A 25,455-nucleotide genomic window follows, 5' to 3' on the forward strand; every position below is an offset into this window, starting at 1 on the left:
AACGACATGGTTTTATAACTTGCAGGGTCTTTTTCAAGACACACAGAGAGGTTTTTTCCCCCCAGGAGCAGATGGGAGAACAACCAGAATGGAAGGCACCACCCACATGGCTGAGGGAAGTGCGCAAAACCATGGGTCACGAGAAACTTTCTCTGACCGATCCTTCAAGCACTCCTGAATGGTTGCCCTGCTGCCTTCCTCTGGAGGCAGATGGGGGGGTTCCTCTCCCTGCACCTAGCAGTCCAGTAGGCCATCACAAATAATTGCTGGGTGCTAAGGATCGTATCCAGAGGATACTACATTCTCTTTTTAGAAACTCCCAAACAAAGTCCCTCCGTGAAGTTCTGTCTAGTCAGAGAGGTGATGCGTTCTTAGAAATCAAAAAACTACTAAGCAAAAGAGTCATCCAGAAGGTCCCCCTTGATCAAGTCGGATTGGGTGTTTACTCCAGGTTCTTTTTAGTGCCCATAAAAACAGGGAACTTCTGGCCAGGTCTGGAATTGACCACCTTGAACAAGTCAGTGAAGCACACAAAGTTCAGGATGGTCACGATTCAGTCCATCTTACCTCTTCTGAAGATGAACGATTGAATGTGCTCAGTAGACCTGAAGGAAGCGTACTACCACATAAAGATGGACAGATGCTCCAGGCAATATTTTTGTTTCAGTCTGGGAGCCAGTCACTACCCTTTCAGATCACTCCCCTTTGGCCTCACCACAGCCCCCCAGGTGTTCACCAAATGTTTGGCACTGGTGGCAGTGCACCTTAGGCTGCAAGGTTTCCAGATTTTCCCTTATCTGGATGACTGGCTCCCAAGTGCGCCAACCAAGCATCTACTAATCCAGGCCAGGGATTATTTTTGCATCTGACCTCTCTCCTAGGAATCACAATCAGCATTCAGAAATCTTGGCTGCAGCCAGATCAGTTTATAGATTTTACTGGAGCGTGTCTGGGCACAAGGGTATCACAGCCCTTTCTAACTATGGAGAGGATTATGAATTTAAGATGTCAGGTCAGACAGATTCTGGCTGTCCAGACTCCTCTGGTCAGCTTGATTCTCAGAGAGTTGGGCTGTATGGTACTATAACTCTTCTACCTACTGCGCACCTACACATGTGGATCTTGTAATCAACATTAGTGGTCCATTGGTTTCTTCAGAGGAATTCCTTGAGTTTCCCCCATCAAACTCTCCTGAGTACGCAAAAATTCTGTGCTTTGGTGGCTTCACTCCGCAGACATTTCTCAAGGATGGCCATTTATCCTTCCTACCCCAAATGCCATGGTGACCACGGATGCCTCCCAGATGGGAATGGGGGGTCATTATCTGGGTTGGACAATTCAAGGCACGTGGACACCCCAGGAGACCAACTTGCATATTGGTTCTTCTAGTGCTGCAAGATTTTCATGGCTTTCTACCTCTGGGGACTATTGCAATGCAAACAGACAATATGTCTGTGGTGTGGTACATCAACAAACGGGGGAACCAGGTCCTACCCCCCTGTGTTGGGAAGGAATGAGAGTGCGGCAGTGGGTGATTTCTGTTAACCACTTTCTGATAGCAATGCACATTCTGGGAGAGTCCAACATATTAGCAGACAGGCTCAGCTAAGTGTTACTCATGCTTCACGAGTGGTTGTTAAATTCATCCATGGCAAAATTGATCTTTTGGAAATGGGGTCAGCCTTGCTGAGATTTGTTTGTGTCCCCTCTCAACAACAAATGCAGCAGGTACTTTGACTTGATCCCTCCTCAGGGACAGTCACCCAGAGATGCTATGGTCCATGCTTGGCCTAGCAGTCTTCTCTACGCCTTCTTTCCTCTACCATTAATTCCCAAAGTTTTACATAAGGCTATCAGATTGAAGTGCAAGATAATCCTAATTGCCTCCACCTGGACTTGACAAACCTAGTTCACCTTTCTTTGGTCTCACCTGATATGCCCTCTGTTGAGGTTGAAGCCGATTCTGGACCTTCTTTCTCACCTGTCAGGGCATCCCCACCCAGACCTTCGTGGTTTGAAGCTAATCGCATGGTTTCTCCAATTCCGATGATGGCAAGATGTCCCAGGCTTTCCTCCACTGTCCAACAAATTCTTATCTTATCCCTTAGGTCTTCAACCCGCAGGATTTATAAAAGTTAATGGAAAAGATTCTCCATTTGGGCACAGCAGAAGCAGGTAGACCCCTTTATGGCTCCTATTGCAGTCATTTTGGACTTTCTGGCATCCCTCTTCCACGATGGTGCTAGCTACTTCTACCATCAAGGTCCAGCTCACAGCTATTTCCAATTTTCATTTAGGCCTAGAGTCTTCCCCCTGGCATTATCAAAACTTTGTAACACCTTCCTTAGAAGCACCTGTTTGCTTCATCCATCAAAGACCCTACCCCTCCATGGGACCTGACTGTGGCCCCGCAAGCATTGGTTCATCCTCCCTTTGAGCCAGCAGCTACAGTCGACTTAACCTTTCCGTCTTGGAAGACCCTTTTTCTAGTGTCTATCACCTCTGCAAAAATAGTGTCCGAGCGTCAGGCTCTTTCCGCTAAACTCTGGTACTTAATTTTTCATAAAGACAGGTTAACTTTATGTACAGATCCATTGTTTTTGCCCATGGTAGCCAGTAAGGGGAACATTAATCAGTCTGTCAATCTTCCTGTATTTTTCCGTAATTATCAGAGTAAAAGAGAGTACACTCTTCATCTGTTGGATGTGCATAGGCAATTATGTTTCTAATTAGACCAAATCCTTCAGGAAATCCTAGCAGTTGTTTGTATCCTTCACTGAGGGAACGAAAGTGAAATCCATCACAAAGGTTACTCTGTTTAGATGTTTGAGAGACTGTATTTTTTTGTATATTCGACCAGAAGCATACCCTTGGTAGGTCCTATTAAAGCTCATTCTACAAGGTCTATGGCAACTTCGCAAGCCTTTTGGTCAAGGGTCTTGACTGCAGAAATTTGTGCTGCAGCTACCTGGTCAAATCCTCATACATTTGTCTCACATTATAAGTTGGATATTATATTCGGAAGCAGGAGGGCCTTTGGCTCTGCCGTATTCTGGAGTATCCTTCCATGAAAACCACCTGGGGTTTTTCAGTAGCTGGGGACTCTGTCCCACAGGTTAATGGAAATGAAGATGACAACATCAGATCATGATGTTATGTCTTACCATAACGTTCCATCTGTGTTGTCCATTTTCAGTTTCATTAACCATCCCTCCCCCCTTCCCCCTTCCAGTCTTTTGGAGACTTGGTGGAACTTTCAGAGGAACCTCTGTTCCTTTGGATTTAGATCCTGATCCTTTTCTCATGGTCTTGGATGATTATCTTTATCTAGGATAAAATTTTAGTTGTTATACTTGGGGCAAACTTGATCTGCAGTAGTGTGGTGGAACGGGGCATTATGGGTAGAAGGAAGGAGCTCAAGTCTGGAATCTCAAGCTTGGAGAGTGGCTTGTCAGTTCTGAGGGTCTGAACAAAGACCCACAAGTTAATGAAGATGAAGATGGGCAACACAGATGGAACATTATGGTAAGACATAACTTCTTTTTTATTGTATTGGGGTATCTGTGAGATATCATGGAGATGTTTTCTGCTACTTTATAGAAAAATTACATAGAAAAAAATGTAGATTAAGTATTCCGTCTTTCCCGGGCTTGTTCCATTATTTGTGCATTGAGAGGGGAAATGTTTTTCTTACCTCCCATACTGATATGATTACGTTTTATTGTTCAATAACCTGGATAGCATTATCCATTTTAGTCTGATTTGTTTGCATATTACAACATTTAAGTATTCCTGATGTCTTGTATTCCTCTGAAGTGAAGAGGAGATCACCCTTAAAAGAAAAAAAAATAAAGTTAACTTAATCAGAAGGCCCTAGTCCCCCATTTGAGAATTTGATGTGTTTTGATTGTAGCTTGAACCAATGCATTCAGTACAAGTAATTAACTGTAATGTTTGTCCTGCAAAATAGTGTATTGTAGGATTAGCAAGTTTAATGAGTAGCCTTGCATGAAATAAAGAAAGAAAGAAAAATAAGTTAGTAAATAATAGTAGTAATACTTGTGATAGCAGTGTATTTTTGGGCAAAGACACTTGTTTTCTTACACCTCCATGTCCAGCAGAGGGTTTTTCACTTAATCTGTCTAGTGTGCTCTTTGTCTTAAATGCTGTGGTAAGACAGCCACTTCATCATGTCTTCTTTCTGTAAGCAGGTGTATACCCATAGCTATTCTGCAAAGATGTGATGGGTGTCTGGCAGTGAACCTTAGACAGTGGTCCACATCTGTAAGGAAATGAATATGCTGGTGGGCTTCTGAGCTGTAGTTCCACCCTTTTTCTTGAGCTGAGGTTTTGGAAAATCTATGCGGTCACAGTCTTCCAGAACAGAGGCTTCCTGGAGATAGAACTGTTCACCACTTGGGCGAATACATTCATTCCCCTTGTTGGCCTGGTTTGGCATTTGTCGGCTGATAGCGGATGTGTTCTCTTCTTTAACATGGAATATTGATTGTATGTCTTTTTCTCATACATTCTGATTCTCTATGTAATCACAAAATTCAGTTAAGAAAGATTAAGACGTTCTTTTTTCTCTTTGGTAACTCAGAAGAGGGTAGTTTCAAGCTGCTGGGCTACCTGGCAGTGCAGGAAACTGTGCAAGTGCTACACTTAAGTGAGGCAATAGCTGTCTCCACCTGAGGGTTTGGTTCTTTTTTCAGATTTCTTTCTCCCTCAGCATATTCTGGTGAGTTCTTAGTGGTAATTTGAATACACCAGTAAGTCTTCCACTTGAAAGATTAACTAAGTTGAAGATTATCTCCATTTTGATGGTATCTTTTTCCACCTTGCTTTAAGTTTTCAAGTGAATCCTGACAACTTTGACACCTATGTGACCTTGGTCTCAGGTAATTAAAAGGTATTGGTGCATTTCTTGGGTATGAGCTTGAGGTGGGCAGAATTCTTTCCCAGCACTGGCTTAAGCAGTTTCTGAAGTGGGGTTTCTGCTGCATTGACCACAATACATTGCTCCTCCTTCTCTGTGTGACCTCATCTTCTTCAGGACTTTCAGCCTTGCTTGACTCTTGTTTGAATTTGCTTATTCAACAACACTGAAGTTTTTCTTTTTTCTTTGGGAGAAGATCCTTCTCTTTGTAACCCTAGCTAGTGTAACATCCCCCGCCCGTCCCTGGTGCGGTATGTTCGTCACTTTGAGCTATTGCTCCACTGCCTTGTACGTCAGTTTGCTGCCTATAATATGCTGTCCCCCTCCTACGGACACCAAACAAGGAAATCTTTACTGTGAGGAGACACTTTTTTTCTCTAGCTACATATTTGACCTATCACTCCACTGCCTTGTACATCAGTTTGCTGGCTGTAATGTACTGTCCCCCTCCTACGGACACCAAACAAGGAAACCTTTACTGTACGGAGACACTTTTTTTCTCTAGCTGCATAGTGTCTACTTTTAGCTGTTTCAACTGATACATGATATACTTTATTCACCATTAGCCTAGCACTATCTGTGGCATGCACACCTAGCCAGGTCTCACTTGCTGTAGTAGCCCCATCCCCATCTGTTCTTTAAGTCCCTTCTCATATAAGGCCTTTTCTCTTTTGGGGCAAACAGAAGATTATGAATGTTTGTCTGTTAACCGTGTTCCTCGATGAGGCGAAAAGCTCAGGTTCCAGGAGAATAAACGAGAATGCTGTGGTGCTCTGACTTCTTAGTGTTTGTTAATCCTTTTCTCTTCTCAACTGCTACTAAGAGAAGAAAACTTTATCTTTAGCATTAGTTTGCAAAGTGAGATGTACTATTTTGATTGTTTTTTAACTAAATTTCTGGTCAAGCATTTTACCTTATAGTCCACCTCATAAGTTGGGAAAGAACTTTCCTGAGTAAACAGATTGTTTCTGTTGCGATCTCTGCGAAGAATCCCAAAGCATTTTAGCATAGTGTTAACCAAATCCTGCACCCCAGAAACCCCACTACTCCTAACCCCTGCCCTAATAATTCTTACTTCATCTACTCAGTTAGTAAACTTATCCAAATCTCTAACTTCACTGCTCCCTTTAATACTCTTATTCCTTCTCAGCTCAATGATTCCTTTTCACTAAAACCAATTCCTACAAACTATATCAAAAATCTTCTTCTCACACTAAAACCTTGCTCTGCATCAGCTGACACCCTACCTCCACCGTACCTTAAGGCTGCAGCTCACTGTATTGCCTATTCCATTTCCATTCTCATTAGCCACTCCATTGTTTCCTCACTATGGAAACAATTCTTTACTATTCTCTTCACAAAGCCAGAGACTCTACCGACCTAGCCAACTACTGGCCTATAGCAATACTGTCTCCTCTATCTAAAATCCTTGAGAAATGTGTACATAAACCCATCCTAGACTATCTCATCTCCCAAAATCTACTCTCACCTGCACAACACGGTTTTCGTCCACACCATAGTACTACAACAGCCATCATTTCATTCACAAACTATCTCACAGGCCTGAGACAATCACAAGCTGGTCTCCTGTGTCTTTCTTGATCTCACCAAAGCTTTCTATACCGTCTCTCATCCCATTCTCCTTTCTAAATTCTCTCAACTTAATCTTTCTACTCCTACTATTTTCTGGTTTCAAAGCTACCTTTCCAACAGACAACAAGCTGTTATATGGCTCTCCTCCCTCTCCCCCTTTCTCCCCATTAAGATGGGAGTCTCTTAAAGTTGAGTACTTGGTCCCTTACTTTTCAATATTTTCATAAATCACCTCTACACTTCCTATCCACAATCATCCCTAATACAGTATGCAGATGACTCCACAGTCATCACCACCTCCGATACTCTCCCTGACCTGTTATCCCTAACAGAAAAGTCTTTCAACCTTATTGAAACATAACTCTTAAACAACCAACTCTTACTCAACCCCAAAAAGACTAAACTTCTACTCTCCCTTCCCAAATAACTGTCTCACCACAAATTCACATTCACCATTATATCCTAAACAACACAGTCATTAAGGCTGAAACCCATACTAAGCTTCTCTGTGCTCTTATAGATGAGCAACTTAGGTTTGACCTAAGTGTATTCTACTTTATTAAGAAAACCCATCAAAAATTAGGTCTGTTATATAGAAATGAAACATTTTTCAGCTGTTGTGTTTCATCAGACACTTGCCCATGCTTACCTGTTTCCTAAGCTTTTCTATAGTTCTGAAATCCTAATAATCTACAGCCTAATCTCCTTAAAAAACTTGAAACCCCACCTACAATAAAGTAGCTAGATTTGCATCTTATAACCCACCAAAGGCAAATCACTGTCTCACTCTTAAGTCATTTAAATCGGTTAGAATTCCCTCATAATCTTCCAACTTTTGCAGCTTTCCTTCATTCCTTCTATTGTACACAAACCCTCCTCTTGCTCTATCATCTCCTCCTTAGTCTCCCTCTGTACCCCCTCTTAAACTCTTAGGAGCTTCGATCAGTATCACCTAGAAATCTACAAACCCAAGATCTCTTTTGGACAAAACTGTACAGCTATTTACCAGCCCTGTCTAAACTTTCAATGTCTCTAAGAAAAAAAAAAAACAGACTCATGACTTCAAGAAAGCTATAAAGGATTATCTGAATAACACCTGGACATGTCATTGTAAATATCTTGGACGCTCTACCCTCTTCCAAAATCCAACTCTCACTCTCTGCTTACTAAGCTCTTATATTTTCTCTTGCATGAGATGTTATCTGCAACTTCTTATCCCAGTTCATCCTTATTTACCTCCACTTTACTCCTTACCTAACCTTCTTGTTAACTTTATCTTCTTTTCCACTTAGTTTCCTAACTCTCCTCCATCACTATTTCCTCTACCTTTACCTCCGGTCAAAACTATCACATATGCTTAATCTCCAGTTCTGTAAGCTGTATCCTCTACTAACGTTTTACTAACTCGATTTCTTCCTTACACACTATCCTATAAGATGTATTCCTCTCCTAATTAACTTTTTACTAACAGAATTATTTCCTTCCTCGCTTTTTGACTTATTCTGCATAATTCTACTCCTAGAACCTTGGGTTGTACCAAAAGTCGCTGGAACAGAAATGTGTGTAATAGTGTGTTATATCTGTAAAGACTGCATATTGCATTATTGTTTTCTACTGTGGTATCTTACTAACCTTTGTGACCAGTATTAACGTGTTATATTTGTAATGCTTGCATTTACTACTATCAGATTTTATTATTGTACCTTACTAGACATTGTGATGTAATAACTTGTTATACTGTGGAATTTTTCTCCCCGGTCCTCTGCTAAAAAAGGTCTTTTGCTCAGTCGGACTATCCCAGTCAACAAATGTCAAGTAAATAAATAAATAAAATTGTATTATTCTATGCCCAGAGGTCTCTTTTAAGTTTCAACAGCAGGTAGCTAACCACCCACTGGAAAATGTTGCTCTCAGGGGACACTGTACCAGGATGTGACTGCTTCCAGTGCTTGCTTCATGAATGTCTTTATTGCAAAGTGGTATGAGGTGGTTATCTGATCATCTGTTCACACATTAACCATGCATTACTTGCCATAGTTGTATGATGTCTTGATACCTCAGTTTTTACAAAATTCTACCTTTTGAGTTGCTGCCTTTTGACCTTTCTCTGGCTCCAGACTTGTTTTCACCGTTTGTATTTTTCTTAGCAGTTGTCTGCAGCAATGTCCCCATCCCCAGTAATTCAGAACCAGCAAATTTTTGCTAAGAGTATAGCTAACAATTTGCAATCTGAACTTAGACAAGCTGTACTGCTCCCTCTCCCTTGTAAGGTGTAAATTCAGTAAGAGGAACATGCAATTCCATTGCCACTGTGGTAGATAATACCTTCTTGAGGTTAAGGTGGCTTTGATAATGCCAGAAGCCTCCATAATAAAATGGTGATTAGAAGCCTTTCTCTTTTTTGAAGAGGTGGTCAGAAATCAGGAAAACTCAGGAGGAGGAATTTTTTTCATCTAGCTATAGGTGGTGATGACTGTAATATTCATTCATCCTCAACCCCCTTTTCACATTTTGCACATGGGGTTGCATTACTGTAACATAATCTGCACTATGTTCACTCATCAAACACTACAGAGCATGAGGATTTCTGGACTAAACTCCAGGATTTAAAAACAGTAGAAGTACATTCATTACAGAGGATACTGGGTAAAAATAAACTTTGTTAGACAAATACATCTAAATTATAATTACTCAAAAACAGCTTGATATCCAGCTAGGGATGGCAGTGTGCTGGACAGCATATAGATAAATCCAAGATCTGGGAAGAAAAACTGAGAAAACTAATAACCTCATGCATATCAAAACTAGCCCTAAGTGGAGATATCCACCCCAACCATGGCTCTACCATCTCCAACCCCAGTCCTCATAATCAGACTAGAAACCACAACTTTGCCCATATTACAGTCAATAGAAAGCCAAGTGACTTCCTTCTACTAAGCCTAAATATTAGAAGTATATCCAACAAAGTCCATGAACTCCATGCCACCATAGACTTGTACTCCTCAGATATAGTCTTCCTGACAGAAACCTGGCTAAAACCTCACATTACCAGTGAGCAAATACTCCCTACAGGTTATGGCATACTAAGAGTAGACCGGCTAAACAAGAAAGGAGGTGGTGTACCTATAATATTTAAACAGCATTTAAACATTCAGATCTTAAAATCATCAGCTCCACAAATAGGCAATGAAGAAATAATATATACATACCTCTCAACCTGGAAACATCAAAAATCTGGACAAGGCCCATGAAAAATAGGTACAAATCTGTATGCTGATTAACATAAAATTTGCATACATAATTGTGTAACCCCGCCCACTCCAATAGAATTGTGGGACATCAACTTTCAAATGCAAACTGAAGAACAGACAACCAAAATATGGCACCAGAGTCCCCCTGCAGCCATTCCAATGTCCCATTACCTGGCTATTTTGCCCCATTTACCATAAACAGTAAGGTGTGCATACTGCTTTACTTACACAGTGATTATTTGGATTTTATTTTTACATTTTATAGCACAATGCACAAACACTAGATTATATCTGCTAAACAAAGCAAGACTGTCTCACAATGAAAATAGACTTGGCATTAAAACTTCTCTGCCCTTGAAACTCACATTCATTGAAACCCACACCACATCCAAAGAAAATGCATCTGGCCAGTGGTGGATAAAGATTACCTTTGAGCTGTTTTCAAATCATAGGCCCCTTGCACACAAAACAAGAAACATACATGCATTTTGATACACCTTCCTGACTTTATTAAATTATATTCCTTGTATAATACAGCCCAGTTGTTAGACTTACGTTAGAGTGCATTTTAACATTTATCATTGTTTTACTACACATATGTATTTGTCTAGTGGCCTGAGCCATTAATGAAAAGGTTCTTCTAACCAGCTCATTTACCTGGTTAACATAAATAAATACATACTTACATAATGGTGTAAAAACTGTTTCCCACTGTTCTTTCAATGAAGTATTGTAAACTGTAAAAGTGTACATCACATTCTATCTTGCTGTTTAATGTACATATTGCTTACTTGTAATTCATATGTAATAAGCAACTGCAGCCAGGTCACTCCTTGAAAGGGTCTTGGGCCAATTCATTTAACCAGTCATCAAATGTAAAAAATAAATGCAATAAAAATAAATACCTCATGGTTAAGGACAGATATTATAATCCATTAGCATAAGCAATCATAATAAAACACACTCAACATTTAACAGAACAGCAGACAGCAAACAGGGCAGAGACATTACAGAAGTTGCTCTTAAAAGCCCCACCCCCCCAAAAAAAAACAAACAAACACACAGGCCAGAATTGCTTATCAATTGATGCTTCAGCACAACTACAGAAATGCTGCCCCTAGTACAGGTCCTAAATTCCCTTTATTAAATTTCACTCCATATTTGATGATGATGAATGAGAGGTGAAAGGTACAGGATTTTCAATGCATACGCACTAAGCACTTCCTCTGTTACCATGACAGTTAATGCTGGACCAAATGCTGCACCAAATTTCTCGGCAGTGAAAGAAATACATACGAAAAATGTCTTTATAAATCAAAGATAATGTAAAGACTACCTAAGCATTTAAGGCAGTTGTTGGAAACAGTGGATATTTGGGCAAAGAAACTGTCAGGCCCTTAGCTGCAAAAATATATATGCCATCTGTGTTACAAAATGTGGGGCATTTGTGCAAAGAAACTGTCAGGCATTTAGCTGCAAACATATGCATTTTATTTAACTTGGTATAAAAACAATCCACTGAAAAATATGCAGTTGTCAAAAATCAGGTTTGCGAGATCTAGTGATACGACTGTAAGAAAATAGTTAGCTGCAAAGAACACATTAGATTATTTTCTCACACACACAAAATGCTACAACTTAACAGCTTCCCAGGGCCTTTTTGAGAACTTTTTCAACTTCCTAGATCTGCTCACACAGTGAAAATGCTAACTTTCCACACATTGCTTTTAGTTTCCTGTAGGGCGACGTACTGACGTTACTCGCCTACTGGGGTCTATAGCTTTTGGCAAGTGCAACAGATCCTCCAAACATATAACACCACCCCAACAATTCAACATATTTTAAGGGGACAAAAAAATCTTACCCCAGAGTGCTGATGAAGCCATTAACGGACCCTTCCGCATGATATCCCCAATGTGAAGAAAACTCGACATTTTGTCAGACATTTTTAAGCAGGTCCCCAGCCAATGCGTAACATATCCACACAAAGTTCCAAACACAACCATCTGGCTGAAGTGGGTGCTGTGGAAAGGCTCCGTGGGCAGGTGAGACAGGTTTTTACGAGCCCAGGGCAGGTAACTAGCCTCAGTAATGTAAGGAAGATCTAAGGAGTGACGTTTCCTCCATGCAAATAACTCCACGGTCTGTCTCCACCAGCAAAAGCAAAAACCAGCCAAATCTCTCCAGCAGCAGTAGTCGTTCATTTCCTATGTGCAGAATGCACATAACTCCATCAGCAAATGCAAAAACAGCCAAAGCTCTGCAGCAGCAATTGTTTTCGCGGTCACCGATCCATTCAAACAGGCAGAAAGAACGTGAGCCCTCAAGCTCAATTCCGACAGGCTGAAGGTGCTGACGTCATCGCGCAAGTGATGACGTCTGCTCAAAAAGGCACGAAAAAAAAAATTTAAAACAGCTGCAAAAAAATCATAAATGAAGGGGTGCCACTCGGGAATCGTGGCACCCCATTATTTGGACCCCAAAACTCGGTGAAAACCGAGCAATTCGGTACAGTTGGGAGGTTTGAATATATACCAACCTCAAAATAAACCAAAACAAAACCATCAACATAATTGGATGCTACTTTCCGCCTGGCCAAAACATCCCTCCACTAGAAAACCTCCTCAGCTGGTCTACCCACCATCTCCCCATCATTTTAGGTGATTTCAATATTTACTGGCAATCATGTTCTGGCAACCATCCCAACCCATCACGTAAACCTTCATAGCTTCACCCAGCTAGTCCAGTTGCCAACCAGGATAAATAAAAACTCCAGCAAGCACACTACCCTGGATTTAGATACTAGTCAGTAAGAGCCCCCAGTCATATATAACAGGCTGCTTATCAGATAGCCTCAGTGATCACTCCCCAACATTCCTACTCAAAAAATACCTATACCAAGCTAAACCTGTCATCTCCTGTCAAATACGTAAAAAACTAAACTTTAACCCACTCACATTCATCTCATCCCTCAAAGAATGTAACTGGCATCCTCTAAAGTACCTCAGTCTTGATGACACAGTTGAATTTTTTAATACTACCTTCCTGAGCATCCTTAATTACCATGCCCACATAAGACTTTCCAGAATCAAAGCACAACCCTCCCCATGGCTACAGAAAACCACTAAGTCAGAAATGAAAAACAAGGATAAAGCCTGGGAGCACTGGCGCAAAACCAAAACCCCCTCAACTAGACAGAAATTCCTAGAACTACGCAATAGAGTCAAAAAGCTAATAAAACAGGACAAATTCCAATACTACCAGTCTGCCCTGGACTCCTCCCAACACAGCCCCAAACAATTCTGGTCCTCCATAAACTCCCTCCTCCACCCAGGTAAAGTCAGTACCCCTCCTCCTAACATCCCTCACTCCTCAGAAAATATTGCTACCTCATTCAACATACAGTTCACACAAACCATACTATCACTAGCTAAACAGCACAACCCCCCTCCCCTCCAACCCACACCTTCAACTAGTAATCTCCCCACTGCCTTCTCTTTTTCTCCTGTACCTACCTCCAACATAAAAAAAAACTCTTAACTAAACTTAAGCCCACCAAATTAGCAGCAGACAACCCCCCAAGTGAATACCTACAAATCGCAGCTGATGCTCTGGCCTACCAGTATCCATCTTGATTAACCAATCTCTGTCAGAAAGTTACATTCCCACACTGTGGAAAGTATCACATATAATTCCCCTCCACAAAGGCGGACCCTCCACAGAACTAACCAGTTACCACCCCATAGCTATTCTCTCTCCACTCTCCAAAATACTAGAGAGGTGCTTACACTCTCTGGTCTCAGACTACCTCCTTACTAACAACCCCCTTTCCAATACTCAGCATGGTTTCTGACCAAACCATAGCACCACCACTGCCTTACTCTCCTTTACTAACGCTATCCTTCAGCATAAAAACAATGGCTATCTCTCCTCTGCTACTTTCCTAGACCTATCTAAAGCATTTGACATGGTCCCACACAAACAACTTATCTCTGTCCTCAATAACCTATCCTTCTCACAATCAGTCACCAACTGGTTTCAGAGTTACCTGTCTGACCGCCAACAATCCGTTGTATGGCAGAATGACATATCTCCCCAACTACCTGTCTCCATAGGGGTTCCCCAAGGATACATCCTTGGACCCCTACTCTTCTCTGTTTTCACCAATAATCTAGCCTCTGCCACCAAACATGGCAAACTCATACAATATGCAGATGACTCAGCCATCATCTGCTCAGCCCAGTCCCTACCCAAACTGCAAAAAGTCACACAGGAAGCCTTTTCCTCTGTTGAAACTTGGTTATCCGATGCCCAATTAATACTCAACCCAAACAAAACTAAACTACTCATCTTCCAACCCACCAAACATACTCAAAACAACTCTCACTTTAACAACACAGCAAAAGACAACACCACTATATACCCAACTGAACACACCAAATTGCTAGGAGTGGAAATAGACAATAAACTAAAATTTGACATTCACATATCCATGACCATAAAAAAAGTCCATAAAAAACTAGGAGCGCTATACAGAAATAAGCAACTTCTCACCAAAGAAGCAAAGATTTCAATAGCAAATTCCCACCTTATCTCCACCCTACTTTATGCCTCTCCAATATATACCAACCTAAGGCAATGCGATCTAAACAAGCTAGAGACTTGCTACAACAAAATCACCAAATTCGCCACAGGGGCATCCTACCGTAGTCACCACTGTCTCTCACTTGCTGAACTGGGCTGGCTTGAACTCCCTCACCTCCTTCAGTGGTATCAACTGTCACTCGCCCACAAACTAGTAAACCATCCACAAAATGTCCCATCCCTCCAGAATCTACTCCAACCCTATCACACCACCAGACCACTAAGATCCAGCAACAAAAATCACTTGCAGATCACTAAAGCCAATAACTCAGCTGGTGAAGCACTATTCTCTTGCACCATAGCCAAATTATGGAACTCCCTCCCACCCACAGTTACCTCCATACCGTCACACACCCACTTCAAAACTTTAGTAAAAGTGCATCTAAAACACGCTGGCTATGCCCTTGCAACTCCCACTCTAATATCACCCACCCCATCCAACCACTACCTTCCTTTCCACTCCACTAACTACCTTGATTATAGCAAACTCAGATGCTCATAAGCCAGTACTTATTATACAGCAAGAACGTCTTCTTGTAACATTTGTTAATGTCTGTTATGCACTTCACAGATAAAGATTCTAGTTGTCTACTGATGTACTATGTTCTTCATCTGTAAATATGTTGTAAGTAATTGCAATGTAAATTGTTAATCGCTATGTAATCCAGTGTAACTACTGTCTGTTTTTTTTAACTGTGGAGCTTTTCTCCCCGGGCCACCGCTGAAAATGGGCCTACGTCCAGTCGGACACTCCCGGTCAACAAATATAAATAAATAAATAAATAAATAAGATCATTCAGTTGTACACCCATGGTTATACACCCACTGTAGTTAACGAAGACCATGGTACCAGCATCTTTATCTCTGATAAAATCACACTTCTCCTTCCTATATTTTACCAATAGAAACTAGAAAATAAAGAAGTGGGATACAACCCCCAGTGACTTGGATAGATCTGTACAGGATAATAATAAGTTTAATGTTTTTATTGTTTTTTTTTTATCCAGTAAGACTTACTATTAAAACATGAACAAGCAGGTAAATTCAAAACAAAAAAATAATTACAAAAAAATTAAGATGTACAGCAAATAAATGGGTATTACTTGAGTTTCAAAGCTTGTTCCAGTCTTGCTTGCTTTTTCTGTTATTACTAAAATATGTGTATCTGCTTATACTGGGTTTTCTTGCTGATGCCCATGATTTGTACTCATTGGATCCATTAATCTGCATGGGAGGATTATGGATGGCTACATATTTCAATTTCAACTTTGAGTACTGAAGCCCAGAGTACGTAAGGAAAAGTGAAGCACAGCAAACAGTTAAGTACTTGTTATAAATGGCAAAACATCATTCAAATGAAGGCACTCCAAGTAAATTAACAACATAAGTAGTAAAAGAATATTAAAAACAATGCGGTATATTTCGGTTATAAAAACGCAATGTTCATGATGGTTTTTTGAAGTTCTTCAGGAAATCCCCACAGTTTTGTAATAACGAGTTGCCAAAATTCAGGCCTGCATTTTAGGAAAATTCACTACTAAATGATACGATACGTCTTAAACAGGCATCTCATCTTCAAAAAAAATAAAATCCTTGAGAGGATGAAGTTGACCACAAAGTTTCAAGTCTGCTAAATGTATTCTGATTGCACGCACCCAGCACATTGCAAGCAAATTGGAGCAATTTTGCATTGCAGCAACAAGATAAGAAGTAAACTAAGCAGCTAGCTGATAAAATAAAAACAGTAACAGTAGCAAAGTGCTGTCATCCAATGTCAGCTTACAAAAGGACCATTTAAAGCTAAAAGGTGAGGTCTGCTGCCACAGTGTTGATAGCAACTATAAGCAAGTTACACATCCAAGGAAGGCACTAAGATATTGATGAAACCACCAACAAATCAACTGCATGAGCAAATGCTTAAAACAGATGATAGAAGCAAGCAGGATTTAAATGCAAGCAGTATGAATACAGATGAAAACAAGACAATAACCGGAGTGCTATGCAGCAAATGTATGTAGCTGAATGCAATATAGGTTGATACCATCTTTGAATAAGACTGTCATCACAGCCTTAGTACTCACATCTGGTCCCTTTCTGTCCCCAGCTCCTTAATTCGTTGTCTCTGGATAGTTTCCTGTAAATTGAACAAATTTTTTGTATGTTGGAAAAGTGTGCATGTTTTTTCCTACCCACAGCTGACCATCAACTGCCACCAGTTCCTGTCCTCATTCACAGGGTCTACCAGACCTGCCTTAGCCTTCCCTGAACTCAACCTGATTCGCATCCAGGGCCATTGTGGAAGGAGATCAAGGCACTGGTACAGGGTTGTAATGCTGTCGGATAGTATGCCGTAACTCCCCTTCACATCATGGCAGCCTTGCCAGCTTTGCAGTTCCTGCTTCAAGGATGGTGCTTATTTGCTTCCATGTATGAGCAATCTCCAGAGTGAACAGCTCACTACTTATGCAGCACAGAGATCACCAGGCTCATGTGCTGCTTATTGCAATGAGCTTAAGCTGCCTTCCTCACCCTATAATTGGAGAACCAACATCAGCCACTGACATAGGTCATCTGGGGCATAGTAAGAGTTTTATTACTCTGTGCCACTGAGTCACTCAGTATGCATATTTTTTTTCCTGTTTTGTGGGTTGTGCTTGGTCAGTGGGAGAGAAGATGAGTAACACGGGCTAAGCACATTACATGTGAAACTGTGGCGTGCCCCAACAAGGGACTAGTGCATGATTGAATGCAAAGGTGAGAAGAAACAGATCAGCTGACAGGATGAGTGAGTAAATATCTTTTTCAGCTCTCTTGTTAATGTCATGCCTGTCATATTTGTTCAAGTTCTTGAAATATTCCACTTTAGATATTTTGTCCAATAATCAGGGTTCCCTTCTGAAAAGCCCTAGCTAACTGTGCAAGCAAAAATGTGTAAGGATATGTGTGAGAATATTGAACAATGTAAACAGCAAAGATATGTTCTTTTTAGGTTGGAAAATGCTTTCTATGAACATGCACAGACCTATTACTACTCTGAGATTCGGAGAGTGAAGTCACATAAAGAGTTTCTAAATAAAACTACACACCAGGTAAGTAAACTGTTGACTAAACTTGCAATGAAAAATGTAGAACAAGAACCTGGTATCAGGCAGTAAAACTGATTTTTGTAAACTGGTATTCCTGCAAAGGTGATGGATCTGCCTTAGAGATGTGATGGTTCACTTTATTGTGTATGCTGGGAAGTAAGTTAGGTCTAGTTTTGATCCATTTATGTCCTGAAGTCTTTATCCTTTTTGTACTATGGGTAAATCAAAGATTTTTGTACATTGCTGAAGGCAAGAAGAAATAGATGTCCAGGGGAGTAATTTTAAGAAGTCAGGTATAAAATCCCAGATGACGTGCATATGCTAAATTATCAGCATATAGTTTAAGCTTAATTTAAATACTTACAGAATATATGTTTTTGAAGGAACTAGTTTCTCTACTGTCAAAAGTGCAATTGTCACCCATATCTAATTTTCACTTAGGAGAAAATGCTTCCTCATTAGCATCCTCAAGTTTGTGCAAGGATTTTCTCAAATGTAATTTTTTGCTTAGGGCGCCAATGAAGAACACCCCTTTACAGGATTTGATAGTCATGTTGCAAGGGTTAACTCAGAAACCCTTTGAACCATCAGCTATATCTGATTTAAAATGTTTATTATGAAAATTTGCTTTTTTGGAAGTCATTATGTCTGCAAGATGAGATGTTCATCGTGTTACACTGCTGCAGTCATTACACTTGGGTTATCCTGCCATCAGGCGGTCCCGTAGTCGGCCAGAGTTCCAAAGTCTTGGTCCGGCGTCGGTTGCTGTCGCTTCTTCCCTGACGTCAGAGCACCAGGGGTATATAAGATGCACCTGACGCCATTTTCTTCAGTCTTTCTTGCCGCGCGGTGCCCGAAGCAGAAGCAGTTCGCAAGTGCTGGTCGGCCAACTCCTGAGATTTTCGAAGTCGAATTTCAGATCCGAAGTCTTCAATAAAGCTAAGTACCCCATTGGGGAAACTTTTTTCTTGCCTCAGACCGATGTCAGAAAAAGTTAATAATTGTATTTCTTGTGGGAAGCAAATACCTCATAAGGACTCCCACTCTTACTGTATTCCATGCCTAGGCCCTGATCACGACGTCACTAGTTGTTGGTTTTGTGCTAGATTTAACAAACGCACTATAAAAAGACGTTTTGATTTTGCTTTGCACTACTTTGGCCGAAGGTTCAATTATACTATGCCGTCGGATCAACCGATGACCTCAATACCGAAAAAACACAAAGACAAGGATAAAGACAGGCATCCAAGGTCCAAAACCGACAACAAAACCTCTTCTAGGCCAGTCGCGGGTTCTCAGTGAGGCGCTTTCGCAGCCCCTGACATCCTCTACCTCAGAGCCACAGGCCGCTTCCGTCTCCCACGTGGAGACATCTAGGCCTCTGGAAACTCAAGTATTGGACCTACGGAAACTAATCCCTCAGATGGGTCCAGAGCCGCTGAGCAGGCATCGGCTTCTGAGGGTGTTTTCAGACCTTCACAACTTACCATTAAAGCAACAGCCAAGACAAAGGTACCATTAAAGACAAAGAAACAAGTACAGCATTCTCCTGGACAGTCCTCCATGCCTAAGAAACAGATGCTTAAAATGGCTAAAGACCTCATTACTCTAATCAGGGGTTCCCATTCCCCTCCTGAGAAAAGGCCTAGGCAGGATACAGACTATGATTCCTCTGATCAGGTTTCCATTTCCTCTGATTCCTCTTCAGACCAGGAATACTCTCTACCCCCCTATGAGGACTCTGATGCTGAAGAATCTATCCCTTCAGCCTCGCCTCCTGAGGACTATTATTTTGGGGAAACTTTACATACCATGAGGGAGCATTTCCATTGGGAAAGTCAGGATTACTCAGAATCCAAGAAAAGGCTCTGGGATTTCCTTTTATTGCCTCAGCACAGGTCCCTGGCTATTCCGCCTGTGCTAGATATTGTGGATGATGTGTTCTCTGAATCCAGCCTATCTCCTGTTTCTTTGCCTCCTGCTCCAGCCAAGCCAGATAGGTGTTATAGAGTCCCTGACTCTCACAAGTTTCTTTACAAAAACCCTTCTGCTGATCCAGAAACCTATTTCCCAGGGTCCAAAAGGGGTTAAGGCTTCTATTGCAAAACATCCAGTACCCTCTGACAGAGATTCCAGAGCTTTGGATAGATGGGGGAAGAAAGTATACACTTCTTCAACTTTAGCAGTAAGAGCTTTAAATTGCCAGTTTCACATGCTTAAGTACCAACAATATTTAACAGCTCAGTTAAAACAGAAAATGCTTCCAAGCTCAGAAGCTCCTGATTGTAAAGAAATACAGGATTTATTGCATGCAGTTGAACAGGTGGGAAAGCATACTCTGCAATGTGGTTTTGATTCTTTAGAAGCCTCTTGTAGAGCCGCAGTTACAGGTTCTGTGATTCGAAGACATGCTTGGTTAAAAGAACAGAGTTTACCTGATCATGTTAAGGCAAAATTATTCGATGCTCCTTTACAGCATGATACCTTGTTTGGTGTTAAGGCAGAAGAGGTGTTAAAGAAAATGGAGGATAAAGCTAAATCTATGCAAACAGTCAAGAATTTCTTACAGTTACAGCCACCTCGGTTTAACAGAAATTGGCCAACAAAGAATTGGTCCTTTCCAGTGTCAGACAGGCCACAGAGAGGCAGATACAGATGCCCAAGAGGCAGATCTCAACCCCAAGCCTCAAACAGACAATGACAGTGGGGCCCCTCAACCCGAAAAGGAGGTGAGGACAAGTCTCAACCTTACAGGAAACAGTCACAATGACTTTCCCCTTCATACACCAAGCACGTCTCTTTTGGAAGCCCCCTTAGGGGGAAAACTAGCACTTTTTTCTCAAAACTGGCAAACAATCACCCAAGACAAATGGTTTCTGAATATTGTGTCTCAAGGTTACAGGTTCCACTTTCATACTTTACCAAGGCTAAAAGGAATGCCAGACTTGCCACAAAATCAATGGGCAGAGGCACAAAAACAAATTTCAGACCTCATGGACATGAAAGCTATTCAAAAAGTACCACAACAGGAACAAGGACAAGGATTTTACTCAAGACTTTTCCTGGTCCCCAGAAAGGACAAGGCCTGGAGGCCCATACTAGACCTTTCAATTCTGAATACTTACCTGGATATTCCGAAATTCGAAAGGGTGACATTACAGCAGCTTCTACCCATGCTGGGCAAGAAGGCTTGGCTTGGTACTCTGTACCTCAAAGAGGCATACCTGCATGTCCCTATTAGACAAAATTGCAGAAGATACCTCAGATTCAAAGCTGGTACAATGCACTACCAATTCTCTGCACTGCCCTTTGGCTTATCTACTGCGCCCAGGGTCTTCGCAAAGTGCCTGGCACAAGTAATTGCATTTTGCAGAAAAAAAGGAATTCAAATATATCCATACCTGGACGACTGCCTCATTCAAGCAGAGACAAAGGACATTCTTGTACAGCATCTGGCGTTTGTAAAAAAGTTGCTAATTTCTCTAGGGTACACAGTAAACGAAAAGAAGTCAAAACTAGTGCCCTCGCAACATATTATATTCCTGGGTGCCAGCTTAAATACAACAGCCCAGATGGCTTACCTCATGCCAGACAAACAAGTACAACTAATTCAATATTTTCAGTTACTGGCAAAAAAGTCCCATCTCCCTGCAAGAAAAATTCTGCAGGCCCTGGGATTCATGGCATCCTGCATACTACTAATACCATATGCCAGACAGCATATGAGGAAATTACAGTGGTACCTAAAAAGTGTTTGGACTCAACACTCTCACAGTTTAGAAGCAGTAATACCAATGATTCCCTGCCTACAACAGGAGTTTGGATGGTGGGCACAGGCATGTCACCTAAACAAGGGTCAGCCTTTTACCCAACCCACAGCCAGGCAAACTCTAACAACAGATGCTTCGGATTACACCTGGGGAGCACACATGGCAGGAAAATGCATTCAGGGCAAGTGGACCACGGACCAGATGCATCTTCACATCAATCAAAAAGAGATCTTGGCTGTTCAAAATGCCCTAACAGCTTTCAAGGACCTTCTACATCCAGGACAATTATTACTAAAGACAGACAATACCACAGTAATGTGGTACATAAACAAGCAAGGGGGCACTCATTCTTATCCCCTATGCAGGCAAGCCATGACCTTGTGGAACACAGCTCTAACGTATCAAGTTCACCTGCAAGCACAATTCCTGCCAGGAAAGAAATACTCTGGCAGACGATCTAAGCAGAAATATCATGGACCCTCACGAATGGAAATTGAATCCACAAATCTTCAGCATGGTAACGCAAAAAGGGGATGTCCTTGCCAACTACAAAAATTCTGCACAAGGTCTTATCACAAACAAGCATGGAAAGTGGATGCTCTTTTGTTCAGCTGGAAAAACCTAAAAGTTTATGCCTTCCCGCCACTGCCTCTCCTTTCAAAGGTACTCCTAAATGCCAGACAAGAAAAACCACAGATGATCCTGATTGCTCCAGACTGGCCACACCAGCACTGGTACCCTATCTTAAGGAACTTGGCTCAAGGCCCACCATGGATTTTGCCTCAAATTCCACACCTTCTGACTCAACAAAACAATCAGATCCTGCACGGTCAGCTCAAAACCCTAAACCTGGCTGCATGGCAGATACATTAGTCACACAGGCAACACCTCTATCTAAAGCTGTTATGGATGTCATTTTGGAGGCCAGGAGGCCTAGCACCAGGAAAGCTTACTCAGAAAAATGGAAGAGATTCTGCGCCTGGAACCAGGCTCAAAGCCTTGACCCTATTGTTCCAAACATTCCTCGCCTTTTACAATACTTAACTGAGATGCTGGACAGAGGCCTATCCTTCTCATCAATTAAGATCCATGCCTCTGCCATTTCAGCACATTACAACACGGATCCTCCTTTATTCTCTCATCCCTTGCTAAAGCAGTACCTCAGAGGGGCTAAAAACATAAGACTGCCCTGGAGAGCACCAACACCAACTTGGGACCTCAATTTCGTTTTGGAAAAACTGACCCTACCACCTTTTGAGCCAGCCAATACAGCCAATCTAAAATTTTTATCCATGGAAAACAGCTCTGCTCCTGGCAGTAACTTCAGCACGAAGAGTCTCAGAGCTACAGGCATTAATGGCAGTGGAACCTTTTATAATTTTTCATCAGGACAGGGTATCTTTAAGGACAAACCCTACCTTTATGCCAAAGGTGGTATCTAGTGTGGCTCTTAACCAAACCATCCATTTGCCAACTTTTTATCCGAACCCCCAGAATAAAGGGGAGAAACTTCTGCATTCTTTGGACATACACAGGCAGCTACGCTTCTACTTGGACAAAACAAAAGCTTTCAGGAAAACTGAGCAACTGTGTGTAGCATATGCTGCAGGATCACAGGGCAAGGCTATCTCAAAGCAGACTATATCCAAATGGATAGGACACTGTATTTGGTACTGCTACACACAGCATGGAAAATTAGTCCCAAATAGCATTAGGCTACATTCCACCAGGGCAACAGCCACTTCAGCAGCCTTTCTCAGAGGAGTACCTACTAAGGACATTTTGGAGGCTGCAACTTGGAGTTCAGTGCACACCTTTACCAAGCATTACCACCTGCCTCTTTACTCTAAATCCAGAGCAGGATTTGCCACTGCAGTTCTGCAGGGCCTCATAGCCAATCCTAACTCTTTATAGACCAGCCACCCAACCTTAGCTTTGGGATACTACCCAAGTGTAATGACTGCAGCAGTGTAACACGATGAACATAATACAGTTTTGTACCTACCATAAATGTAGATGTTCGAGTGTTCACACTGCTGCAGTCCAGGTTACCCTCCCTCCATCCCCTCTGAACTAGCTGGACTTACCTATACCTTCTATCCTATACAACATGTGTGGTGTATTTGCTTGTAACTAAAGGTATTGTTTTTATTTTATATATATATATTTTTGATTAGCAATATGTATTACCCACCTACTTGGGGGCACCTGACATCTGGGGAGGAAAAACTGAAGAAAATGGTGTCGGATGCATCTTATATACCCCTGGTGCTCTGAAGTCAGGGAAGAAGCGACAGCAACCGACGCCGGACCAAGACTTTGGAACTCTGGCTGACTACGGGACCACCTGATGGCAGGATAACCCAAGTGTAATGACTGCAGCAGTGTGAACACTCGAACATCTACATTTATGGTAGGTACAAAACTGTACTTTTTCTGAACTAAAGGCTCTCTCTTCCAAATCTACTTATCTTATTTTTCACAAAGACAGGGTTGCCTTATGGACAGTCCATCTTTTTTGCCTAAAGTAGCCTGCAAAATGAATATTAATTAAATCCTTACTTTGCCTGTTTTTCTTTTCCAACTTTGCTAACAAAGGAGAATACATGCTCCATCTTTTGGATGTACATAGGCAACTACATTTTTATCTCGGTACAACAAAAGATTTCAGAAAGTCAGAGCAATTTTGTCTTCTCCTCAAATAAATTGGTCTCACCAGATTCTAAAATTACCCTTGCTAAATGGCTTACTGATTGCATTTCCTTTGTTTACTGTCAGCAAGGCCTGACCCTACAAAGGACTCCTAAAGCACACTCCCACCATATCCATGGCTACTTATTCCACTTTTTGGTCTAGAACTTCTAGTGATGACATTTGCGCAGCAGCTACTTGGTCTAATGCTCATACCTTTATTGCTCATTACAAATTGGATTTGACTTCCAAGAGCAAGACTACCTTTGGTTCTGCAGTACTCCAGAATATCTTTACGTAAGGGCCACCCAAGGTCCACGTAGCTGTGTATTCTGTCCCAATTGTTGAGGAACAAATGAAAAGGATAACATCAGATATTTAAGTTATATACTCACCATAACTATGCATCTGTGTTGTCCATTTTCTTTCTTCCTCAATTCCCTACCCTCCTTTCCCCTTCCTATTATCCCTCTGGAATGGCCTTATGGTTATTGTGGTTATAGAGGCGTACTGTCTTTAGCTTAAGTAACTTGTATACAAACTAACAACTGCGATCATGCATGCTGGCTCTCTGGCTGTTCCTTCAAAATGGCACTAGGGTTTGCACAGGTCTGTAATTTATACGTGTACGTACAGCCTTGCATGCTTCTTAAAGTTATAGCATGCACACACTTGCGCTCTGATCTATATCCTCCGTCTTCGAGAAATAGATCATGCAGTTGTTATAAGACTATTTGGGCTTGCAGAAATCACAGGTAATCCTTAGTCATGCATTATACAATACTAAATACACATGTATATGCAGTCATGTCCACGTTGCTGCATATTTCACACTAGGCTTAGATACTCGTCCATACCGTGTGACATAAAACTGGGAATTAGATTTACCCACTGGAACAGTTTCTATAAAATGGTTGACCTGTGGAATGTTCATATCATTTTCTGGAATGGAATCAGAATTTTGAACACATTTTCATCTGGAAACTGTGTCTGATTCACTCTTAGACTTATGGCCTGCATCACAGAAACAATGTAGTGATTGCAATAATGATGATGGTTCTGGTACAGGAAGAAGATGTCTGCGGTTCCTCCTATATTCCAGACCCTTGGAGTCTACCATGTAGGATCTCAGCTCAGCACAGATACCTGTAATCTGTCCTATTCGATCAAAACCTTTTGTTTGAATTCGTACCGTGTCTCCTTCCCTCAACGGATGAAGTAATCTGCTTGATCTGTAATAACTAGGTTTCTGGATATTACGCTTCTTAAACAATTGAGCCTTGATGGTTTTATTGTTCTTGGGTTTAGGCTGCAATAGACTGAAAGAAATAGGTAGCATAGTTCTAGTTTGCCTGGAAAGTAGTCTTTGAGCAGGTGAGCCAACAATATCTTCACGGGTTATGTTTCTGAGATTAAGCAAATTCAAGCACATATCGGATTATCACTCTTTGACCTTTCAAATAATTGCTTTGCACTCTGCA

The 25,455-nt window shown here is 41.4% G+C and overlaps 1 protein-coding gene across 1 annotated transcript in view; it reads left to right on the forward strand.

Moving 5' to 3' along the window:
- TRAPPC11 (trafficking protein particle complex subunit 11) overlaps positions 1–25,455 on the forward strand; it is a 2,455,228-nt gene that overhangs the window by 599,586 nt on the left and 1,830,187 nt on the right. The window contains exon 6 of the mRNA XM_044062556.1: positions 17,417–17,516. Coding sequence (XP_043918491.1) covers positions 17,417–17,516 — 100 coding nt within the window. The remainder of the gene's footprint in view (positions 1–17,416; positions 17,517–25,455) is intronic.

Source organism: Protopterus annectens, chromosome 2.part1 (genome assembly GCF_019279795.1).
Source record: "Protopterus annectens isolate FY-2018-M chromosome 2.part1, PAN1.0, whole genome shotgun sequence".
Lineage (NCBI taxonomy): Eukaryota > Metazoa > Chordata > Ceratodontiformes > Protopteridae > Protopterus > Protopterus annectens.